Here is a 20,883-nt window from a genome sequence, read left to right on the forward strand (position 1 = left end):
TCCTGGGATTTTATTTCAGTTCCTATTAAATACAGCACTAAGGGGAAGCAATTCTTTATAACATTACAAAGTGCAAGACTGCCTCACTAGCAAACTTGAGCCAGCATCCATCCATATTAGCCGTTTTCACGACGGCCATCTGGTAGACATTTGGTGCACATCTGGTACAGATTAGGTGCAGATTTGGTCAAATTAGGTTCAGTGTGTCTCTTAGCAGCTATCAGCTAGGGTTGCACTAATTGCTTATATGCCTGCTTTGTCATATTATAGAGACCATCATCGATTGAAACACTGAAATAAATTCATAAAATGAAGATATTTGCTGTAAAAGAGATTAGATGCAGACTTGGTCAAATTAGGTGCATTCGCCGGATAGCCCGTCGTGAAAACGGCTATTGTGTTGTGTCTTGCTAGTCGTTCTACTGTACTTGCCTTGGCGTGTTTATTTAGGTGTATTTTTAACAGCATGGGCAACACCTTTTACATTACATCAAACAGCATATGTCGTATATGCCGAGGCACATCGCGCGCTGCCGACGGAGGCGGGACTGCCGTCGCCGTCGGTGTCGGTGTCGGCGACGGACCGAGCGCGGCAGGGCCGTCGCGTCGGTGCCGGCGTGCGGTGTGGCGCGCGCGCGTCGGTCGGGTGCGCCGCGCGGCGGGCTCGCTGCCGGCGGCGGGGGCAGTGTGGTGCGGCCGGTGCCACGCGAGGGTCGGATCCAGCGGCAGGTCAGTTCAGCCCCGGAGACGGTGTCTTCTCAGGATGGGTTCTAATGTTGTTACTCTACTGACACACTGTCCGGTTTCACAGTCCAGGGCTCGGGTCGATTTGGGGTTGATTTCGGCTCCGCCCCCATGGTCACCAGGACTGGTCCCTGTCCTGGACCTATGCATGGTATCTGTTCTGGCTCCGTTACAGGACCACTACCGGACTACGGGACCGTCCGGACTGTCCGGACCATTGTCCTTGATAATTTTAACCCGCCCATGACTTGGGGGGAAGCGCTACATGCGGCACCCGCTCCCGTTTTCTGCAATGTCTTCAAAATCACGAAACGTATCGACACAAAACTTGCATTTTACCCTCGGATGCATCAATTGGCACTTACTGTCAAAAGAAAAGTTTCGTAACTGCCATAGGTCGGCCGGAAATGACGCCATAGTGACGTCATGTTTGGCCGATTTTCATGCAAAGCATGGGATTACGAAAATCGCTTTCAAGAGCCCAGTTTTCTAACCCTCGCCCGTATAGGGGGGGGAGGGGGTCGAACGGACCCCCTCGGTTTTTCGCGAATAACTCGCGTAAAAAGCGGCTGATCGCAATGAAACTTTTAGTACCCTCGAGTTGATCGATTTTACACCTACTCTGAAAATTTCATGACCCTAACCCAAATGGCCTTTGACCTGTGACCTACTTTTCGAGACCATGTTTGGCCGGAATCGCGATTCGGCGTATGTCGGTTCGCATTAGCCGCGCTTTTGCAGTTTTTTGTGGTTTCAAGCGTTCAAACATGTGATATGGTGTTGCCCCCATGCATTAAGGTGGGTGTCAAGGTCACCTGAAGGTCAGGTCAGGAACCGTCAGGTCATTGACCTTTGATGACCTCGGTTCACTTTTTCGAGTTTTACATGTTTCTAGGCCAGTTTTTGGAGCTGAATTTGAATTTAGTAACCAGACGAACATTTACGAAGTTGTTTTGGTGCCTTCGTAACATGTTACGAAGCTGTCAAGGCGGTTGACACCTACTACGAATACCCGGCAGCACCCGTACTGGTTGACCTGACCTGACCTGACCCGACCCGACCTGGCCTACATGCATAAAGAAATCATCTGTGATCAAAACTTACATGATATTCGCGATCAGCACCCTGAAAAACCCCATAGCAGCCACACTTTACGACGTTCCAACAGGTCCCGATTTTCCCGACTTTTAGGTCATTGACCTGACCTGGAAGGTCAACCAATGACCTAAGACCTTAAATTGGGTATCATCGGCTTTTTCTCGTCACGGGCAACACGCTCGTTTTTTCCGCGAAGCTCTAGCTCGATCCGGGGCGAAACGGCAAGGGGGAAGGGTCCAACCCCCCTTATACGTTCCCGGCTGGAAAAACACCAATACGGGAGAGGGTTAATATAGCACAAATGTCTTTGCATGAGGTGACACAGAATATAGGCTATCAATCTACTTTCTCGGAATTCATAAATTGAACAGTTTAGAAATTACGCTATGAAGTCGGAAAAATGATAATTATTTCAATATTTTTGTTACTTTTCCTAAAATAAACGGAACACAGGTGAGAAACAACGTAACAATGAATGAGTTACTCAATCAAGTCAGATATCTTCGAAAATCGCAAAGTTTCCGCTTTTACATTGTGCCCTAGTTAATGATTCATCATAATCGATAAGGCAAATTAAATTTTCAATACGTTTTGATATCATACAAACCAAAACAAATAGCACTTTTGTGTTCCTGAACATAAACTGCATCTGATAGACACCTTTTTTAACAATTTCATTTTCAAAATTTGCCCTTTTTACCTGTTGCTGACATTCCTAGATGCATTCCAATAACATTCCTATCAAGTTAAAATTCTCTATCACATTCCTATAAAAGCTGTCAGTGTCTTCAGACGGCACATGTGCCGTCTGAAGACTGCACATCGTCTGCAGACGATGAACTTTTCGATTTCCATGTCCAAAATAAACCATAAAACATGTGTCACATCACCTATACAAGCTTTGAAATGTCGTTGACCATTTATGACCAAGGTGTTAGGTGACCCGAAACAACCCGAGTACATACAAGCTCAGTACCCACACTTTACAGGGCATCTTTACCGTACATATTTATGAGTGTGTTAAAGGGACTATCCCACCTTCAAAAAAGTACCGTTTAGGATTCGGAAATGTTACTCATGATATTTTGACGAATTCTGCAAGTTTTTACGCCTTTTCATCGTATACTTTTGAGATATTGCGACTTTCATATTTCATCGTGACGTCATTTATATCGAATCTGTGACGTAATGAAGGATTTACTTCATGTCAATGTGAGGGGAAATTTGGCAGCAAATATATTTGCTCTCAAATATGACGCGGCTCATACAATAACAAGAGTGTCTCTGATTGGCTTATTCGTAAATCAAGTGATACTTCACTTGGATGTGTGACAGGCGTTCGAAAGGCAAATGAGCAATGACGTCATCAAATGGCCGTTAATAGTTAAGAGATAGGGCCCTAGCTAAGGCCCACTTTTCAAATGAAGGGAACGAATTTCTTTAACACCACGAAACTGAGGATATTGCGACCAGGATATATACCTAGTGGTTTCTGAACCTAGCCGCCAACTTGGCTATCTCAACTCAGAACTAATGCAAAGGTGGGACAGTCCCTTTAATGTAAATCGACTAGAGATGTCAATCGGATACCAACTTTTTGGTATACCGATACCAAACCGATACCAACTCGGTATTTGGTATGCATATCCACGATTAACTATTTCACGATGCTTAGAACGAGACAAGAGTTAAGAAATACTAGAAGGAATGTGTAGATGTTTGAAATTTATATTGAATTGGGTTCAAACTTAAATAACCAGTGACAGAAATGGAATCAAGTGGCATTGTGTTTTTAGTGAGGAATTTGATAAAATCGGCTGCAATATACGAAATAACTAAAAACGATAACATGAATCATGAAAGATAACATGAAAGTAATAAGCATTACGAATTACCATTGATGGGCATCTGTCGACTGCGCCAGTGAACATGCGTATGAGTTTACATTTATGTACAACAAATGTTCAGTTAGAAACCAATGTTTGAGCAACATCGACGATAAACTGAAAGAATGGAGTGGCAGAAACATCCTTTCTTTGCACGCGTTAGTATCTTGATCTACATAGTGTCACTGAAACGGATGGGCCGCTTGTTTACCGTGCCCGAGTTGGTCTTTGTAACCAGGGGTGGAGAATGTTTAAAAAAGTTACCCCGGCCGGCGACCGATAGTCGAAAAGACGACTAAGCTCACGTTGTTGTCAACGATCATCATAAGCAAACCCCTATTCTGACCCATGGAAATGGAATAATGGACGTTGTGTTTGTTCAAGGGTGAGCGTTGTATCCGACATTGTATCATTCATAACATTGTTGGCGATGATTGAAAAGGCGATTTTCTTTTAAGTGATTTTTTTACTTAAACTTATGCAATTTCACAACATATCCAAACCATACCCATCATGAGTCATTATGAGTAAATGTTGCGTTTTCAGCTTTTTATTGTGTCTCAAAATAGCTACAAAAAGATGACAGCTCATCTCAAAATAGCTACAAAAAGATGACAGCTCACCTCGTAGGAGCTTTACAGAGAAAATTGAACGTTCGAACCAAAGTACTAAAATGGGTCACTGACATCCAGGGACACAGTCTTTTTCAATGTTGGGTGGCTCAACCTCTTACATATAAGACAAACAGGGAGTCTATCCAGGGATATCGACCGGTCCCGCCCGGTCTCGTAGCTCAATCGCTTGAGGCGTTGGACTCCGCGTGGCGAGAGCACGCGTTCCGGTTACAACAGTCCGAGCTCGAAGCGTGACGGACGCTCGGTGTATGAGCATCCTGACGGCTACACCCTGACGGTATGGTTGCGGTTTGTGACAGGCCAGTCGAAGGCAGTGAGGTCAAGCAGCGGTTCTAAAAAAAAGTGCGCCGAAAGCGCGCCAAATTTTCGAAACTGATCACGATTTGAGAGCAATCTTGGCATTGGCAACCACACGCGGGTCCTAGGGCTCAACGCCACCGCATGGTAAGTTGAGTACCTAAATAGTGTAAATACCTTCCTGATTTGCAGTATTACGCCCATGGCAGTCAACATCCGAAAAACGACAGTTTTCTTTTCTCGTATGGCGACAGCTTTTTGGATTTACAAGAGTGGAAAAGTCACCCCGGCCGCGCCGGGGTAGGCTGAAAGTTACCCCGGCCACGGCCGGGGTGGCCGGGGCAGGTTCTCCACCCATGTTTGTAACTGCCAGACGTGAGTCTGTAGCCTGGCACGTTTAAGCTCACCGCATCTGTTTTGAGCTTTCTCAATCATCATTTAAAAAAATTCTGGTGAATCAAATTCGCTTGAGTCCAGGGCACTAGCATTGGGTGGTGTACCTAAAGCTTGATTTTTAAGTTTTGGTCAAACAGTTTTAAAGCCACAAGGGTTCCTTTGACTGGCGGTTTAAGCAGTAAGCACACACACGCCAACCCGTGCACAACTCCTTGCTGATAAAGTAGAATGTCAAAAATACCTCTCTACTTATGATTATTTGGCCAACGCCAAATGCAGAATGCGTTACCCAAAAGGACTTTTTATATGTATTCAAAGCGACATAAGCCACAACAATCGGCCTTGAAGTGCTTAAATTGGTTTTCAGGACTCTTGTATGCATTACATATAATAATAGGTGCTTAAACACAAGCATAGAGGCCTGAAATGCATTACCATCGATGAATTGCCAAAGCAGTTACATTATCCAGTGTCATTACATGAACATTTTATTGTCATTTTCTTTGCACAGTTCATGTTTTGGATTGATGGTGTCCCCATGGATGAGATAATAACAAGGATCAACTTCACAACAAGGATCTCCTGTTGCGGATCAATCAGCTGCTGGAACAGAAAGGCATAAACACCACGCATCTCATTTCCTCGTTTTCTTTACGACTCTGCACCAATGTAAGCACTGATCAATGCAGTGCGAGCATCGATGTGACATTTGTGTACAAAGTTTGAGTGTTATCCGCCCAGCCGTTCTTGAGATATGGAAGCGGCACCCCGCACGTGCGCACGTGTAGTAGCATCCTCATAGTGACACATGGAAATGCATTGGCCACTGGGTGCCTAACTATGAACGAAGTTTTACTGTAATAGGCCCAGCTATTGCGGAGTTACTTTATGTGGAACAATTTTGACACCCCTAAGTTGGCACGTGGCACGTGCCGTAACAATTAACTAAGATGAAGAAAATCGAGCGAAACTCGGAGAAGAAGGAATAAGCCTACCAAATATGTATGACATATTGTCAAACTGCTGTACCATTGTGAGTAAATGACCATTGAAAAGGTCGTACAAGCCGATGGGACCGGGTGTTTCAATACACACCGTCTTACGCATTTTATTTTCGTTATTACCTAAATGCTGCTTGCCAATTTTGGCTTTTGCAAGCATTTAAGACATTTTTATCGTCTCAAGTCCAGTAAGATTACCTCCAACTCGTGGGAATATGCACTTCAAGCCAACTAACACACCGCCACCACGTGTGTCATAATGCTGAGAGATGGCGTTCACTCGGCTTGCTCCTAACTTACGATAATTCTCTCGCTAGATGGCAGGCCTGATCCCAATGTCGCGGATCCCAATGTTAATTTCCACGAGACACCAATCCAGTGTTATATCATCCATGGTGTCCCTAAATCCTACCACAGATTAATTTAAGCCAATAAGTTAAGATCTCCTTATTGGCATATAATCAAATAGAGAATTAAAATAAAGGTAAATATGTATTCAATTCACTAAGTATATTTTTGTGAAATATTGTGCGATGCCACTGAATAACAATGGATAATGTAGACGTCATGCGCATGCGTGTGTAATTTACATTGTTTTGTATGAAAAGGTTAAAAAAATATAGAGAATATAATTGTGTGTACTTGCATATGCTTTTAAAATGTCTGTAATTCAGGCACAATCGCCTCGAACGACGAGATGCAATTTCATCTCTTTGCGCTAACGAGCTCGTGGTAATGTTCTTCTGCGAAAAGTTGCCTGCCCAATCAAACGATCTCAGAAATGTGATATATTGTCCAGCCACCGACAGGCAAATCAGATAGATAACGATGCATCGAGCGCAAATGTCAGTGCATTGCCGGTGATATGTTCTCCATGAGCCCGGAAAGTTCAATTTACACATGCGCTAGCTAGCTGACCGTTTGAAGTGTCTCCACTGATCTTCAATCATCGTTGAGGCGTGTGTGATGAGGAGGCACTCCCTCTGTGTCATTCTGGGGCGACTTCAGAGAAGTACCCCGTCCGTGGGTGTAAGTATACTGTTGATAGTTGGAAGAAGATCATTATATCCGGCTTTGCCTTGAGGTATTTGTTGCGACGCAATGTGATGCGACTCTCTGGACTCAACTCTAAATAAGCAGACGTGTGAGCTGCTGTGAAAGACGTCAATAGTTTAAATACCTACAGTTCTACATTTCCAATGAATGTAACTGCTACAAATACTTCTTCGTACTTCCAGCTTGTCTAAGTTTCGATTGGCTCAGTTGCCTTTTACGCTTAGTTCCTCACCATTCCTGTCATAGATTGCATCAGCCACTCCGTGTCGCGTTCTCAGAGTGGCTCTCTGATCGTTATCTGATACCTCCCACGACACTTCGGCACGTATCAGGTGCCAGTGTCTCAGCGAACCTACGTGAGCCGGTGTGGGATCGAATTAAACGCAGAGTGGCGTTGCGGCACGGCGGACGGTGTCACTCGCAGTCTCACTGGGTCTGGGTGGGTTCAGGGGAGGGGCAGGCTCGGGCAGAAATTGACCCGCTCTCGCAGACTGAGCTGGAAGGTGAAAAGTGGAGATGGGATCGTACTCGGCTATGGTTCACGATTCTTCGGAAAGCTAGTTAGTTTTTTTCCAAGTTCATTTTTCATACATAGATTTAATTGATCCTCAAACAACGACTTCTTTTAAAATTTATAAGCTTTCTTAAGAAATTTGGTTATTAGGTTTCATTATTCGGTTTCAAAGCGGTAGTCGTTTCCAGAAAACCTTTAGAATCTAATAGGCAAAATAAACAATTATAGAGGATTCTGGTTCAGAGATGAAAGGAATTAGCCTAGCTCAAGTAACTTATTTTGGCTCGTCCTCAGTGCTTCAAGTTGCGAGTCGTAAGTTCAAGTGCATGCTTAAAGCATATAATTTTCTACTCGCAGCAGAAAGTCAAGTCCCTACGCGATGCATGCAAGCCCTGCCCTTTTACTCGCAAGCTTTCATTTTGTTCCCACCATTGTGTCTCATTCGCATTTATAACAAAGGTGAGGAAGCCAAACGACTGCAAAAGCTACCAGCGAACAATGATACCTGCTGTTGATTGTATCAGCTTTGAAACCCATCATATCTAGACCAGAACTGGCATCCTGCAGCACTTTAGCAATTACAATGGCGCCGCTTGTGACGGCGGGTCGCATTTTCTCGACACATTCGCCATTAGCGCGCCTCCCGTAAGGCACGCGTTATTTCCTCGGGGAAATTAGGGATCGTTTCGAACTGGCGACTTAACACGATTAGAGCTGACCCTGGGGATCGGCGACACTGGCCGGCAGCCGTGTCACAAGATGAGGTCACGACTCGCCCCGCGGCGGCCCGGCCGACCGGCCACAGCGCGCTTAGATATTCACCGGTCGACGCGACAAAAATACATCATATGTTCTGCAAGTGCATGTGCATTATTCATTTTAGCTTCGTGCTTAACATCGTAAGTGCACTTGTGTGCACATTTAAACGAAGTCGTTAATCATTTCCATGAACAGCATTTGTATAGCGTGTGTTGTTATCGATGGTTTGAGTGCGTGGAACTTCAGATGAGATCAATGTCAAGTTTGCCTCTTTCCAGAGCTGGCTATGAATAAATCATTAGTGCTGAGTCAAGCTGAGCCCAGCAAAGTGATGTCGAGGTGCTTGGGGGCACTTCGCTATGGAGGCGCTTACGTGTCCACTTATTCAGCTTTTGGAGGGCTGGAAGAGCTTTTTCCCAATTGAACCTCCTTTTGTCACTTGAAAAAGTCACTCGAAATTGCCTTTTACGGGAACTTCAGTGTCTATTTATTGCATATTTTGTATGTTTGCAACGGCCAGCGGATTTTTTTAGGCATTGGGGAAGTATTAGTTCGAAGATGATTTCTCTCTTTTTGAGGCTTACAAAGTTACCAATGAAAATTAAAATTGCAATAAGTGGAAAAGATATATCCCGAGCAAGAAATACGTCAGCTGCTATTACCGCCTACGCACATCTATACAACACCCACCCTGCATGCCCATCACAGCAGCAGTCGCGACTCCCCACCACCGTCTACGTCATGTCACCGCCGGTCGGGGGTGGCGCTGACATCCCGGTCCGACGTCCGGTCCGCGCGCCAGTCGTCGCTGAATGCGCGATTCACCGCGCACGACACGCGTCGTCGTCGACACGCGCGGTCGACCCGCGCTGATTCGCACACCCGTCACTGTCGACGGCGGGTCGACGGTGACTGCGACCCATGGCGCAGGTCGTCCGTGGGCTGGAGCGATTTATGGTCATCGGATGCGGGCAGATCCAGCAGGGTGTTTTCCGGTAATTAGCCGGGATAGTTTTCATCAATTGGTGTCTGCAGACCATCAGGTCAATCGGCTGGTCAGACAGAAGATCTGAAATGATTTATATAAAAGCATCGGTTGCGCTGAATGGGCTACAAATTATGTGCAATTCACCATTAAAGGTGAATGGAAACAATGATAAAATTTAGATGGAAAAATGTTTTCGTTCTTAACCCTCGCCTCGTTAGGGGGGGGGGCATTTTGCCCCCCCCCCCTGTGGTTTTTCCTGAATAGCAAGAAAACGGCGGCGCGCAGCGCCGCCAAATTTTCAGTACCTTCCCGGGCATCAATTTGACATCTTCACACCAAATTTCAAGTCTTAGGTCACCTTAGGTCAGGAGTTATTGAGGTCAAACTGAGGTCATGTTCGAGCAAAAATGAGCAAAAAACATGCAATCTTGAAACGCTCACCAAATCTACAGTTATCAAGCAATTTCAAAGTTCTTTATATGGTCCAGTAGACAAAAAGCGGCGCTACAAAACTGCTATCTCGGATATTCAAATTTTTAGTTTTTTGACCCAAAAAATTCAAAAAATTGATTTTTTAGGAAAACTTTTAAAAATCTAAAAAAATTTCCGAATTTCCAAAAACCGGAATATATGTGATAGTCCCTGCGCTCTTCTATATACATACCAAATTTCAGATCGATATCTCGTTTTTTGGCCAAGTTATAGCGAAAAAAACTGTTCAAAAATGATGACGTCAAATTTTTGAACTCAATTTTTAGCGATTCTAGACCACGTACGGCAAAACAAAGACCACCATTGAACTCCCCGTGACGAGCTGCATCGATTCGATACCCATTTTATGCAAAAATATTAACTTTGAAATTTGACCTAACTTGACCTGACATTGACCTGACCTTGACCTGACCTTGACCAAAACGTGACCTAAGCTGTCCCCAAAGGCTGCCTGACCCACATTATCGCATTTGTCATGTAAAATGGACCATAAAACATGTATCACACGACACTTTCATATTGTTACCCCTCAGTGACCTGACCTCTGTGACTTGACCTGGTATCAGTGACCTCAAATAGCAAAATATGTGTTTGAAGAACATTTATCCATCGATGATTTTCAATGAAATGCATTTTCCTCGATTTTATAACGCATTTCTTGAAATGCCTGTAAACGGTGAAAATTCGACCTTTGACCTGACCTGTGACGTCATCGGTTTGACCTAGGGAAATAAAATTGGGTCACAAGGTAGTTCCCTGATAGGGCTATCCGACACCGTTTGCCGCTTGTCGCTAGGTTGCGTGGTTCTCGAGATCTTAGGGGGGCCAAAATGCCCCCCCCCCCCAACAGGGCGTGTTGCTCGGCAGAGCCCAACGGGGCGCGGGTTAATTGATGGTTCACGAGACATTATGTACATATCGAAATGAATAGGGCTTGGAAACATTTGTGCGTCAGGTAACGAAACGAGGGATAGGTAGTTGACTGACACCGAGTGGAGAGTGCTTAATATAAAAAAGTATTACTCGGCAGTTGGTATCATTTACGACAAAGTCTCCCACGTGCTCCTTCAGAGCTCTCCTTTAGAAGGTCTCGTGGAGACTTGCATAAGCTATAACTGATTGGAGTAGAGTGTTGTGAGCGTGGTGGCCAGTGGCCACATCATACCCTTTCATACGTTTCTAGGATGTTGGAGCTTGAACATAACGACACTTGACAAGAAATACATATTTCTTCATATAGCAGGTTCATGGGATACTGGGTGCATGCCTCGTCTAAAGGCAACGTACTATACGGGCGTGGACTTATGACAATAAAACTGCATGTTGTGGAGCATGTTGCTGGTTTCGCGACCGGTTCTTGCAATATAGTAGGCCAAACAAATAGGTCAAAGTCAAGAATTCAGTTGTATAATCAATGATGCTGAGAATCTCAATCTGCTGTAAAATGAATCACTTAAGACTCTACAACTTTTGCACAGGTCAGCTCTGCTAACAACCCACTATTTATTGGCCCAATCACGGCTCACGGAGTCGGGTGTCTGAGCCACGAATTCCGGCAGCGGTCTGTCTGATAGTTTCGTGTCCGGGTGCGATTGTGGCTGACTGGAGCTATTACGACAGCCGCTGGCGACCTCGGAAACTCGAGCTTTCCTGACCAGCCCCCATAGGCAGCGCGATCGGCCCGCTTGTTGGCCCCACATTGAGTGCCGCCTGATTATAACATTGGACCGCTAATTGGCGAATGTCACGAGTTGAGCGTCAACTTGGATAGGCATGTGTTTAGCCTGTTGGCTGTTTAAATTCAACGCTCAAAATGAGTCATTTTAGACGAAAAGGAAAAAAGCTTCACATTGTTTGCGTCATGGGTGCGCTTTCACATAGACAGCATTTTATTCGTCATAGGAACTCGTCAGGCTGGTGAGCGGTATACGCATAAGACAGCATGGTCAGTTTAGGCTTCCACACTCAACAGGTGTATCGCCTCAGTCTGCAGTGCCTCCCAAGGAGGGGACTTGTCTGATGACCTACACCCATGCACGCTCGCAAGTGCATGGCTAACTATACAACTTACGCAATGTGCTAGGCATGACCAATGTTTTAAGTGGAAGCTTATCCATTATAAGTCCTGAAGTGAGCAGTTTGCTAAATTATTGATTACTCAATCCGTTTGAAAGCTTCGCTTGACATGCTGTAAAATTTTCAGTGAGGTTGGTTGCTATGGCTCGGACTGGGACAGCCCCAGAGCGGTACTCGATAAGGCATATTTATCTTCTCTCAGCCCACCGCGGGACAGGTGGGTGTAGGTCAGAGTCATCTGGAAACGAGAATTGTCAAATATCGCTGCGAGTTTTACAAAATATTTAGCTTGATAGTTTTTATTAGGCCTGTTTTCATGACCGGGCCACTGGTATGGCTCATGTCTCAATCACAACCGAAAATACGCATCAGTTATCGAATATATGGGAACAAGTGATTTGGAGAAGTGGGACCGCTGCTAGGGCCGACTGCTAGTCATCTCTAGAAATGGTGTCACGGTGCTTAGAGTGCTGGACGAAAAGAAGGGTGTAACTGTATAGTGTATATTTGCTGCGAAATCGGTGACGCAGCGCATGGCGCAAATAGTCAAAGGTGATAATGAGATATTTAGGTAATAAAGCAATTGGATGCAATGCTTTTATATTCTTAATATTTCTGTGGCCACGAGCAATTTGCATATATAGGAAATTAATGTCAAACACACTGCATTCTGCAATGCTAGCTGCAGGAAGCATTCAGTTCAGATACCTCGAGATACAGGATACAGGAACAGATACAGGCAGAAACACAGATACCTCGATACGATTAGGTACGACGAGCTATTGATGATTTTGGAAGCACATTTAAAGTAGATAGTAGATACAGCTGCATAGCATCATGTGCATTATATGAACTCCGATGCCGATAAACTCATTACATTTGCTAAGCCTCAGGTGTGCACTTGGAAGAGAAATATCATTCTCGTTACTTCATTCCTACTTCATAACAGGGATTCTTGAAGAATGTACGAACGCTACATCAGCACTAGCATTCCACGTGCCATGCAAGGTCGTCTACGGAGGCTCATTCGAACTGCAAAGAGTGGCCAGTGACCGTTTCTTTGTTGGTCGATAGGGGAATGGCGTAAAGAACCGTTATGAAAAGGGCGCCTTGTAGTAACACCGTCCGACTACAGCTAACAGCGAAGAAAACGACTAATAGCCTACAGTAGGGAAATGCGCTCTGAACATGCTGCTCACAGGAAAGTATGTGTTAAATGCCGAGAACCGGTACGATTTAACAGAAAGCAAGGTTACAAGACGTGTTCTTCCTTTTGCATACATGCATGAGCTGAAAGCCGTTCGACGTCTGAGAGCCAAATCTTTAGTCTATTGTAGAAATCAATGTTTTCAGGAAAATTTATCATTTTCGTTTCACGTAACATGCGCATTTGCGAGAGGCTTATAGATGCTATAAGCATCATAACATCGTTCATGTCTTTATGCGTTATGTTGTCTACTGTCTATATCGTGACACCAACTCACCGTTTTCCTGAGAAAAAAAAAGCACCCCCACCGCGACCAAAACAACCACTTTGCAGCAACTTACGCCAAACTGCCGGCAATATACGTCGGGATCAGCGCGGCGCGACACATCGCGGCCAATCCATCAAGATCACAATTCGATTGCCGGCTGATCTGGTGCCGCCCTGCCCACTGGCAGGCTTGCGCAGACGAGCGGCCCGGGCGGTGACTGGCGGTCCGGAGACAGCCCGCCAGCGCCGCCGCTCGCCGGGACGGCCGTCGAAATACGGCGAGCCAGTCACCGGAATCAGCGAAGCGCCCGTAATAAACCGACGGCCCGATCTCAGATAGAATTCCGGCGTGAAAGCGGCGTCTTAGTCGGGCCTGCCGGCGGCCGTATCGGCCCGGCGTCAATGGGAGTCGCCGCCGTGCCATTCGGCCGGCAGACCGACTCGGCGCGGCGTATGACGGTGGCGGTGACGTCCAAATACGGCGACACAGAATCAGATAGGAGCCGGCCGGGACTGACGTAAAGGTCGTACACCGTGATTAACGTCTCACAGCTTCGACATCTGCGCCTGACACGGCCGGAGGCTAAAGACGAGTTCACTAATAGATCCAGAGCAAATTGAACGTGTCTATTGGACGGCTTTCATACCTATAGCAAGCTGCAGAGGAAGGAGCAGTGAATGTTGACAACAATTTAAGTAACAAGCGCAGTTATGGCATATCAATAATAAACACTATTTTACATCGTTAAAAGCACCGTGATTACCGGTTTAGGTAACAATACGACACTTCTCATCCAATGCGGACTTTTGCAATAAATAAGAAATTAAGAGAATGTCGATTCGAATAAATAAAATACCAATTCGCATCAAAGGCCCTTTTTGCCGCTGCATGTCGTGCTGCCAATGAATGGCAATGTGGCATTCACCATAGAGATCCTATATGTAAGATCTCTATGGCATTCACCACCACCGCAATGGCTTATGCATGTAGTCAAAGCGTTAGATCAATCAATTCGTTCGTTATCCAATCAGTATTCCACTTATTTTCTAAATGAGTTTGCTCCTCTTTGTTGACTTTCAGCCACTCAAAGCTATTCTTATTTTTCGCTTCTCAACACATCGAATCGTCATCTTCACACTAAATCACTGCTTCGGTATTCAATTCCTTTTGCATCAGTTTTATAGTTTCCCTGACTTTTCTTGCATAACTGATAACGGAGATAACGGAGATCGCATGATTTGGATACCGCCTTTATTCAGCATCAGTTTTATCATTTCCCTGACCTTCCTTGCATAGCTGATAACAGAGGTCCATGTGCATATTTATATAGTTCTAAACTGATAGTCGCGCATATATTTTAGAACTTAGAAAGACACGTCACAGAAAACAATATTAGGACGCGTGCGCCGTGCTTATTGGTTGGATGATCTGAATTCCGACCCGGGAAACCATAAGACAACACTCGACAAATTATTAAGCTCAGTGTAATAAGACTGTTGTCGGGAGCTAACAACAAAGTTTCTTTCATGTCATGATATCCAAAAACGAGCGTCATGTTGGTATATAGGTAGGTGATGTTACTGTCAGCTTTTAGCTGATCTATTTCATACCGCTGCTCCCCGTACAAATTCTTGAGGCACTGCCCGTTTGAAGCATGGCCGTTTACTTACGTAACTCCACGGCACCAGCTGCGTCTGAAAGATTTAGAGATAAATGGAACGGAGGGGAATAAACCAGGAAGCTTAATTACTTCAGAGACATTGTTCTCACACCGAGCGAAAATTGGATCTCCTAATTTTGGGAGCGATCTTCCTACAAATCAAATTTGTTTGTAAAACTCAAAGGGCTTACCATAACTAAAATGGTTCAAAGCATCAAACTTTACAACTGATCGTGCGCTCGGTATAACCGCAGGCTGTTTAAAATTGACAAATACTATTCGTTAGAATTGTGTTTTAATCAGAGATCGTCTATGTGAGAAGGATTTGTGCTTCGGACATATTGCTCTGTACTGACGCATGCATGCATATCGGGCAATGCTTCAGTCCCGACTCCCTGAACCAAGCTCAAAATTCATTATTGCCATGATGGCTAGGGTGATGTTGGTGGCAGTTGGTCAGTAGGTGGGTCAATCGGTCGGTCCGTAGGTCGTTGATCGATCGTCTGATCAGTCAGTCGGTCGGTTCCTAGTCTGTCGGTCGGCTGGTCGATCGGTCCTTTGGTCAGTCGGTCGGTCAGTTTGTCGGTCAGACGGTCGGAACTTTGGTTGGTGGGACGACCGGTGAGTTGATCGGTCTCCGGGTCGGCTGGTCTGTCGGTCGGTCGAATTCAGTCGTCCGTTCATTCGGTCGGTCCTTTATTCGTCAGACGACTTTCGGTCGGTCGGTCGGTCGGTCGGTCGTCTGGTCGGCGATCGGTCGGTCGGTCAGTCGTCTGGTCGGCGGTCGGTCGGTCGCTCGCTCGCTCGACGTTGCGTCGGTCGTTTGGTCAGGTGGTGGGCGCCACTATAGCTCTCGGCCAACAGATCCATCACCTCTCGGCCGGACACCGCCGGTGCCCTGGGGGCCGGCCGGCTGAGAAATGGCCGTCATCACACCATCGCAGCCGGACCTGGGCAGACGGCGCGGCCGCCTCCGGGCCTCATCAGCGCCGCACCGACCGGAGATAGCCGGCCGCCGGCCCCGACCGGGCTGGCGCACCCTATCCCATCATATTGCACCAGTCCCGACCGGACCATCCCACCTCCATCCCATCATATTGCACCAGCCCCGACCGGACCATACCGCCTCCGCCCCATCACGACACACCGGCCCCTGACCGGCCGGGACTGCGACCCCATCCCATCATAGCACAACGGCCCGGCCCTCCTCTATCCCATCAGAGCACACCGTCCCGTTCTGCCTCCATCCCGTCACAGCATACCGACCCATCCCATCACAGCACATCGGCCCGCTCCATCTCATCACAGCAGCACACTACTAGCCTGACACACTTCCACGGCACACGGACTCCTGCAATGTGGCGGTCATTTCCGCCCGAAAGGGCGACACAGTGCTATTTCTTCCCTCCTCCTTTAGTTTCTCTCTCGTTGCGTATCTGCTTCGCCCCCATTCCATCCCGATTGCATCATTCGTAGGTCGTGGTTCTCCTCTCTGCTAATGACGTATGTTCTGCTGATATTCGTTCTATTTCCGTTTTAGTTCTTTTGTAGTTAGAGATGTTTTTGCTTCGTCCCGCATCAGAAGTATTTTTGTTTTGTGCATATCTAAATCATTGGTTGTCGGTTATTCATTTCGAGTTCTCTAATAGGATTGGAAGCCCGAATAAAATATATAAATTTAATGAAATAAGCATTTTTATAATAAATCATATTTGAGAAACTTGTAAGACAATACAATGACATTCTCTGCATGAAATCCTTTTCTGAACTCATACATAGACTGTGGCTCAGGTATTTCCCACCAGGTCTTCGTTTTACCGTTTTTATATCTCCTGTCCCGAACCTCTAAAATACCACTACGACGCTTCATTCTCCTAAACTGACCATGAAGCCAATCTAATGAAAGCGATGGCCAAACTTCCATTTCACTCAATTGAGAGCCAACCACCATTTAGGCCAATTCCGGAAATCCCTAAGCGGCATTTGCAGCTAAAATATAACTGGGAAAATCCAGCGGCCAGAGTTCCCGTAATACCCTTTAGGAGCGTCATTTCCTGGACAGAGAACACTAGAGGAACCGTTTGGCTGGCTGGAGCCGACCGGTGACCACCGCAGATGTTACCATCCAGTCGTGAGCAGGGACCGTTCCAGTGGCGAGACAAATGTTCATTGCACGACGGTGTGTTGCTACTGAATTGTTCCGGTTGTAGGTTGGACTAATTGGATCGTTGGTTGGTGTCGATTGTCGAAATACCATTTGATAATTTAATTAAGATCAAAGCATGTCAATTACGGTAGCAAGCGAGTTCACATGAACATTTACGGGCTAGGTAATTTGTAATTTGACTGCAGGCCTCCTCCGTCCAACCCCGCAGCCCGTGGAGCCACCCTTTTCCCCTTCCGAAGCCCGGATCCAGTTAGTCTGACCTGTCTGCGCTGTCCGCAGGTGGCGGTGCCGAGTGGGTAAGCTGGCGGTCGGCCGGCCGGATGATGCGGCGGCTGGCTGCAGCAGCTCCGACCGGGCTCTGGCTCCTGGCTACCGTCCTGGTCGGAGCCGCGCTGGCGCAGCATTCGGTGCTACTCGACGGCGAGCTCATCCTGGGCGGCCTGTTTCCCGTGCACGAGCGCGGCGAGCACGCGCCGTGCGGACCGAAACTCTACAACCGCGGCCTGCAGCGGCTCGAGGCCATGCTGTTCGCCGTGGACCGCATCAACAGCGACGACTCGCTGCTGCCTGACATACCGATCGGCGTCAACATACTGGACACGTGCAGCACGGACACGTACGCGCTCAACCAGTCGCTCGAGTTCATCCGCACCTCGCTGGACGTGATGGACACGGTGTCGTTTGAGTGCGCCGACCTCTCAACGCCGCAGCCAAAGTACCGCAGCAAGCCGGTCAGCGGCGTGGTGGGCGCCTCCTACAGCACCATCTCCATCAACGCCGCCAACCTGTTCAGGCTGTTCCGCATCCCGCAGATTTCACCCGCCTCCACGGCGCAGAGCCTCAGCGACAAGTCGCGCTTCGAGTTCTTCGCGAGGACGGTGCCGCCGGACACGTTCCAGGCCACGGCGCTGGTGGACGTGGTGCAGCTCTTCAACTGGTCCTACGTCAGCACCGTGGCGTCTGAAGGATCGTACGGCGAGAGCGGCATCGACGCCTTCCAGCGTCAGGCCGTCGAGAGGAACATATGCATCGCGGTGCTGGAGAAGGTGCCACGCGACGCCGTCGCCAAACACTTCGAGGCCATCATCCTGAGTCTGAAGAAGAAGCCGATGGCCAGGGCGGTGGTCCTCTTTGTACGGGCGGAGGATGCGAGGTAAGTGTTGGCTGTGCTCTTAAAGCAATTCGTGTAAAATAATTGTCATTTGATTTTTTGGTAATGCTCACAGTTACAAAGTTTTCTATGAATAATGCATATTCACACAATAAGTTTTCTAATGAAGGCAACCTTATGAAGACAACCTGACTGGCACTACGGTAACTACATTGACTCTGACGAGAGTAACTACAATAATGGCATGAACTTGTCTTCAGGCATCTGTAAAATACACTAGGCGACTAAATCAATATGAAGTCAGCTTCTCTAAATCAGCTTGACAGGCTATCAACGCTTAAGTAGTTTTTCAATCGAGCCCTTTGGAACTATGTGATATCATTTAATCGTTACTCCGTGGAGATGATACACCGCACCTATTTCACTCTCGCTTCAGGGACATCCTCCTTTGCCAAACTGAAGCCCGAAGTTAAGCGTAGTTTCGTTGCTAGTTAAAAGTTGGGCCTTTTTTTGCAGTGTTTGCAGCCGGGCGGAAAGGCGTCAAGCCTGACAAGTGTTTGGCCATTAGCGCTCTGGATAAAAATATCCGCTTTCCTTCTCTTAGTGGATTGATTTTTTCCCCAGTTATAATTGGAAGTCTGTGCACAGGGCAAAGGCGTAATGCATAAAATGCAATTTGCCATCGTTGAGACGCTTTGAGACAAACCTTGTGCAACCAGATACAGTTATTTTCCTACAAGTACATTTTCCAATTACATTTTGTATATGTAAGCGCGATAGCTCGTATGTGCAGTGTGCAAAGTTAAATGCGATCCATGACTGCCAGACTAAAAGGTTGTGTCGACCAAAGCATGACTAGACGAGCATGCTAATGAGGACTGAACACATACGGGCTATACATATCATCCTGTTGTTAGCACCGCGATCTCCATTCTCCTGGCAGGTGGTTTTAGCTAACTGGTAGCCCGGTCCTCACTCCCCCATCATTTGACACCACGCCGGCCGAGGCTTTATTTTATGCGCCATTCTCGGCATCGCTGTCGGCCCCCGCGGGGTTTGACCTTTGACATCGGGCCGGTTTTATGATCGTCGGGGCGGGTGACAGCGCTGGGGGCTCTGGCGGCGCCGGTGACACCCAGTGCCATCTCTATTCAGTCACAGTGCGGACGACCGCACACCGCGATCATCGTATATCATGCGTGATGACAATGGAGGGTGATTTGTTATACAGCGGTATACCGTCGAACACTGAAACTGATTAACCGCGCTTTAAAGACAGTGGCTTCCGATACCTGTTGCTCAATACGCCATTTGATTTCGGCGATCAATGTGAAGTACCCCACGAACTCTCAATGTGACGTCCTCTTTCACAGAAACGAAACCTGGCAAAGTTCCACAATAAAGTGACTGAGGAATCTTCAGTATGTCTCAAACACCCTGAATCCCGGCGCTGACAATCGCTAGCATGTATTAGAGCCACATACAAAATAATAAATGTATGCCATCACAGAACTGAAAGAGGTCCAGACAGCCTAAAGATTTCCAATTCAGTGGGCTCTTCGGCTTCCTAGAACAGCGAGCATCATGAACAGAAAAGGCCTGCTATCGGTGGGACCATTCTCGCGTCACCCATACTCATCGGCGCATTTCGGCAAATGTCGGTGAAGTTGACATGGAGTCTTTCCCGCTTTCCCGACCAGTAGAAAAAAAAATCATATCAGCAGCAACAATTGGGAGGGCCCAGTCAAATTTGGCAATTACGGCTGTCTGCGTTATAAAGGTGTCTCTCTGTTGCTGCTGCGCCACCTCTGTCTCTGTCTTGCGCCACGTTTGTCCCTGTCACTGCTGCTGTTTTGTTGCCGCGACCCCCGGCCGCAGGTGGTGTGAATGAGCCTCACCCAGCCCAAAAGCTAATGACGCCGCAATTCTAGGGCCGCTAGTAACAAGATCCATTGCATTGGACCGGTATTTCCAAGGCTGCATCAATGCCGCAATTGGAGCCGCGACTGAATGAGAGTCCGGCCCTTGTACGGATTATCTATTTCTGGCTACACGCTAGAGGGTTGATAGGACACACACAAAATGGCTAAAGCCGAAGCTACAGTTGGCAGTGGATATTGCACATTGCTTGGATCTGCGTTCGCGTTAGGCTCGCAAGGGCGAGCTCCCGACTGACGTTGGACCGACGTTGGATCGTTGACTGTAATGTGTAATCCGCATCGTAACACCCGAAAGGCAACATCCGAGTGGCCATTGTTTCGCTGAGGCGGCATTCTTCTTGGGCGTCTGTTTTGCCCTCTATCCACCGATCTGGATTCCAACGAGCTGAGAGAGAGAGAGAGCTGGCTATGGTATTCCCCCTCTCTGGGCCGGATGAAACGTTTCCGTCTCGCCGCCGCATTATATTATCACCGTCGCCACCGTATTTCCAATAACAGCGCCTCAAGCCGCCCAGTTCCTTTCTCCTTTTCTCAAATTGCTCCTGTCATCCGCTAGCGGACCCACGGATGGCTCGACTAATATGCCCC

At 47.0% G+C, this 20,883-nt stretch overlaps 1 protein-coding gene across 1 annotated transcript in view; it reads left to right on the forward strand.

The window, feature by feature from the left end:
• The first annotated feature begins 630 nt into the window (after positions 1–630).
• Positions 631–20,883, forward strand: part of LOC122384020 (metabotropic glutamate receptor-like) — a 75,882-nt gene continuing 55,629 nt past the window's right edge. The window contains exons 1-2 of the mRNA XM_043370980.1: positions 631–729; positions 17,524–18,397. Coding sequence (XP_043226915.1) covers positions 17,565–18,397 — 833 coding nt within the window. The 5' untranslated portion in view covers positions 631–729; positions 17,524–17,564. The remainder of the gene's footprint in view (positions 730–17,523; positions 18,398–20,883) is intronic.

Source organism: Amphibalanus amphitrite, unplaced genomic scaffold (assembly GCF_019059575.1).
Source record: "Amphibalanus amphitrite isolate SeventyFive unplaced genomic scaffold, NRLGWU_Aamphi_draft 000179F_arrow, whole genome shotgun sequence".
Lineage (NCBI taxonomy): Eukaryota > Metazoa > Arthropoda > Thecostraca > Balanomorpha > Balanidae > Amphibalanus > Amphibalanus amphitrite.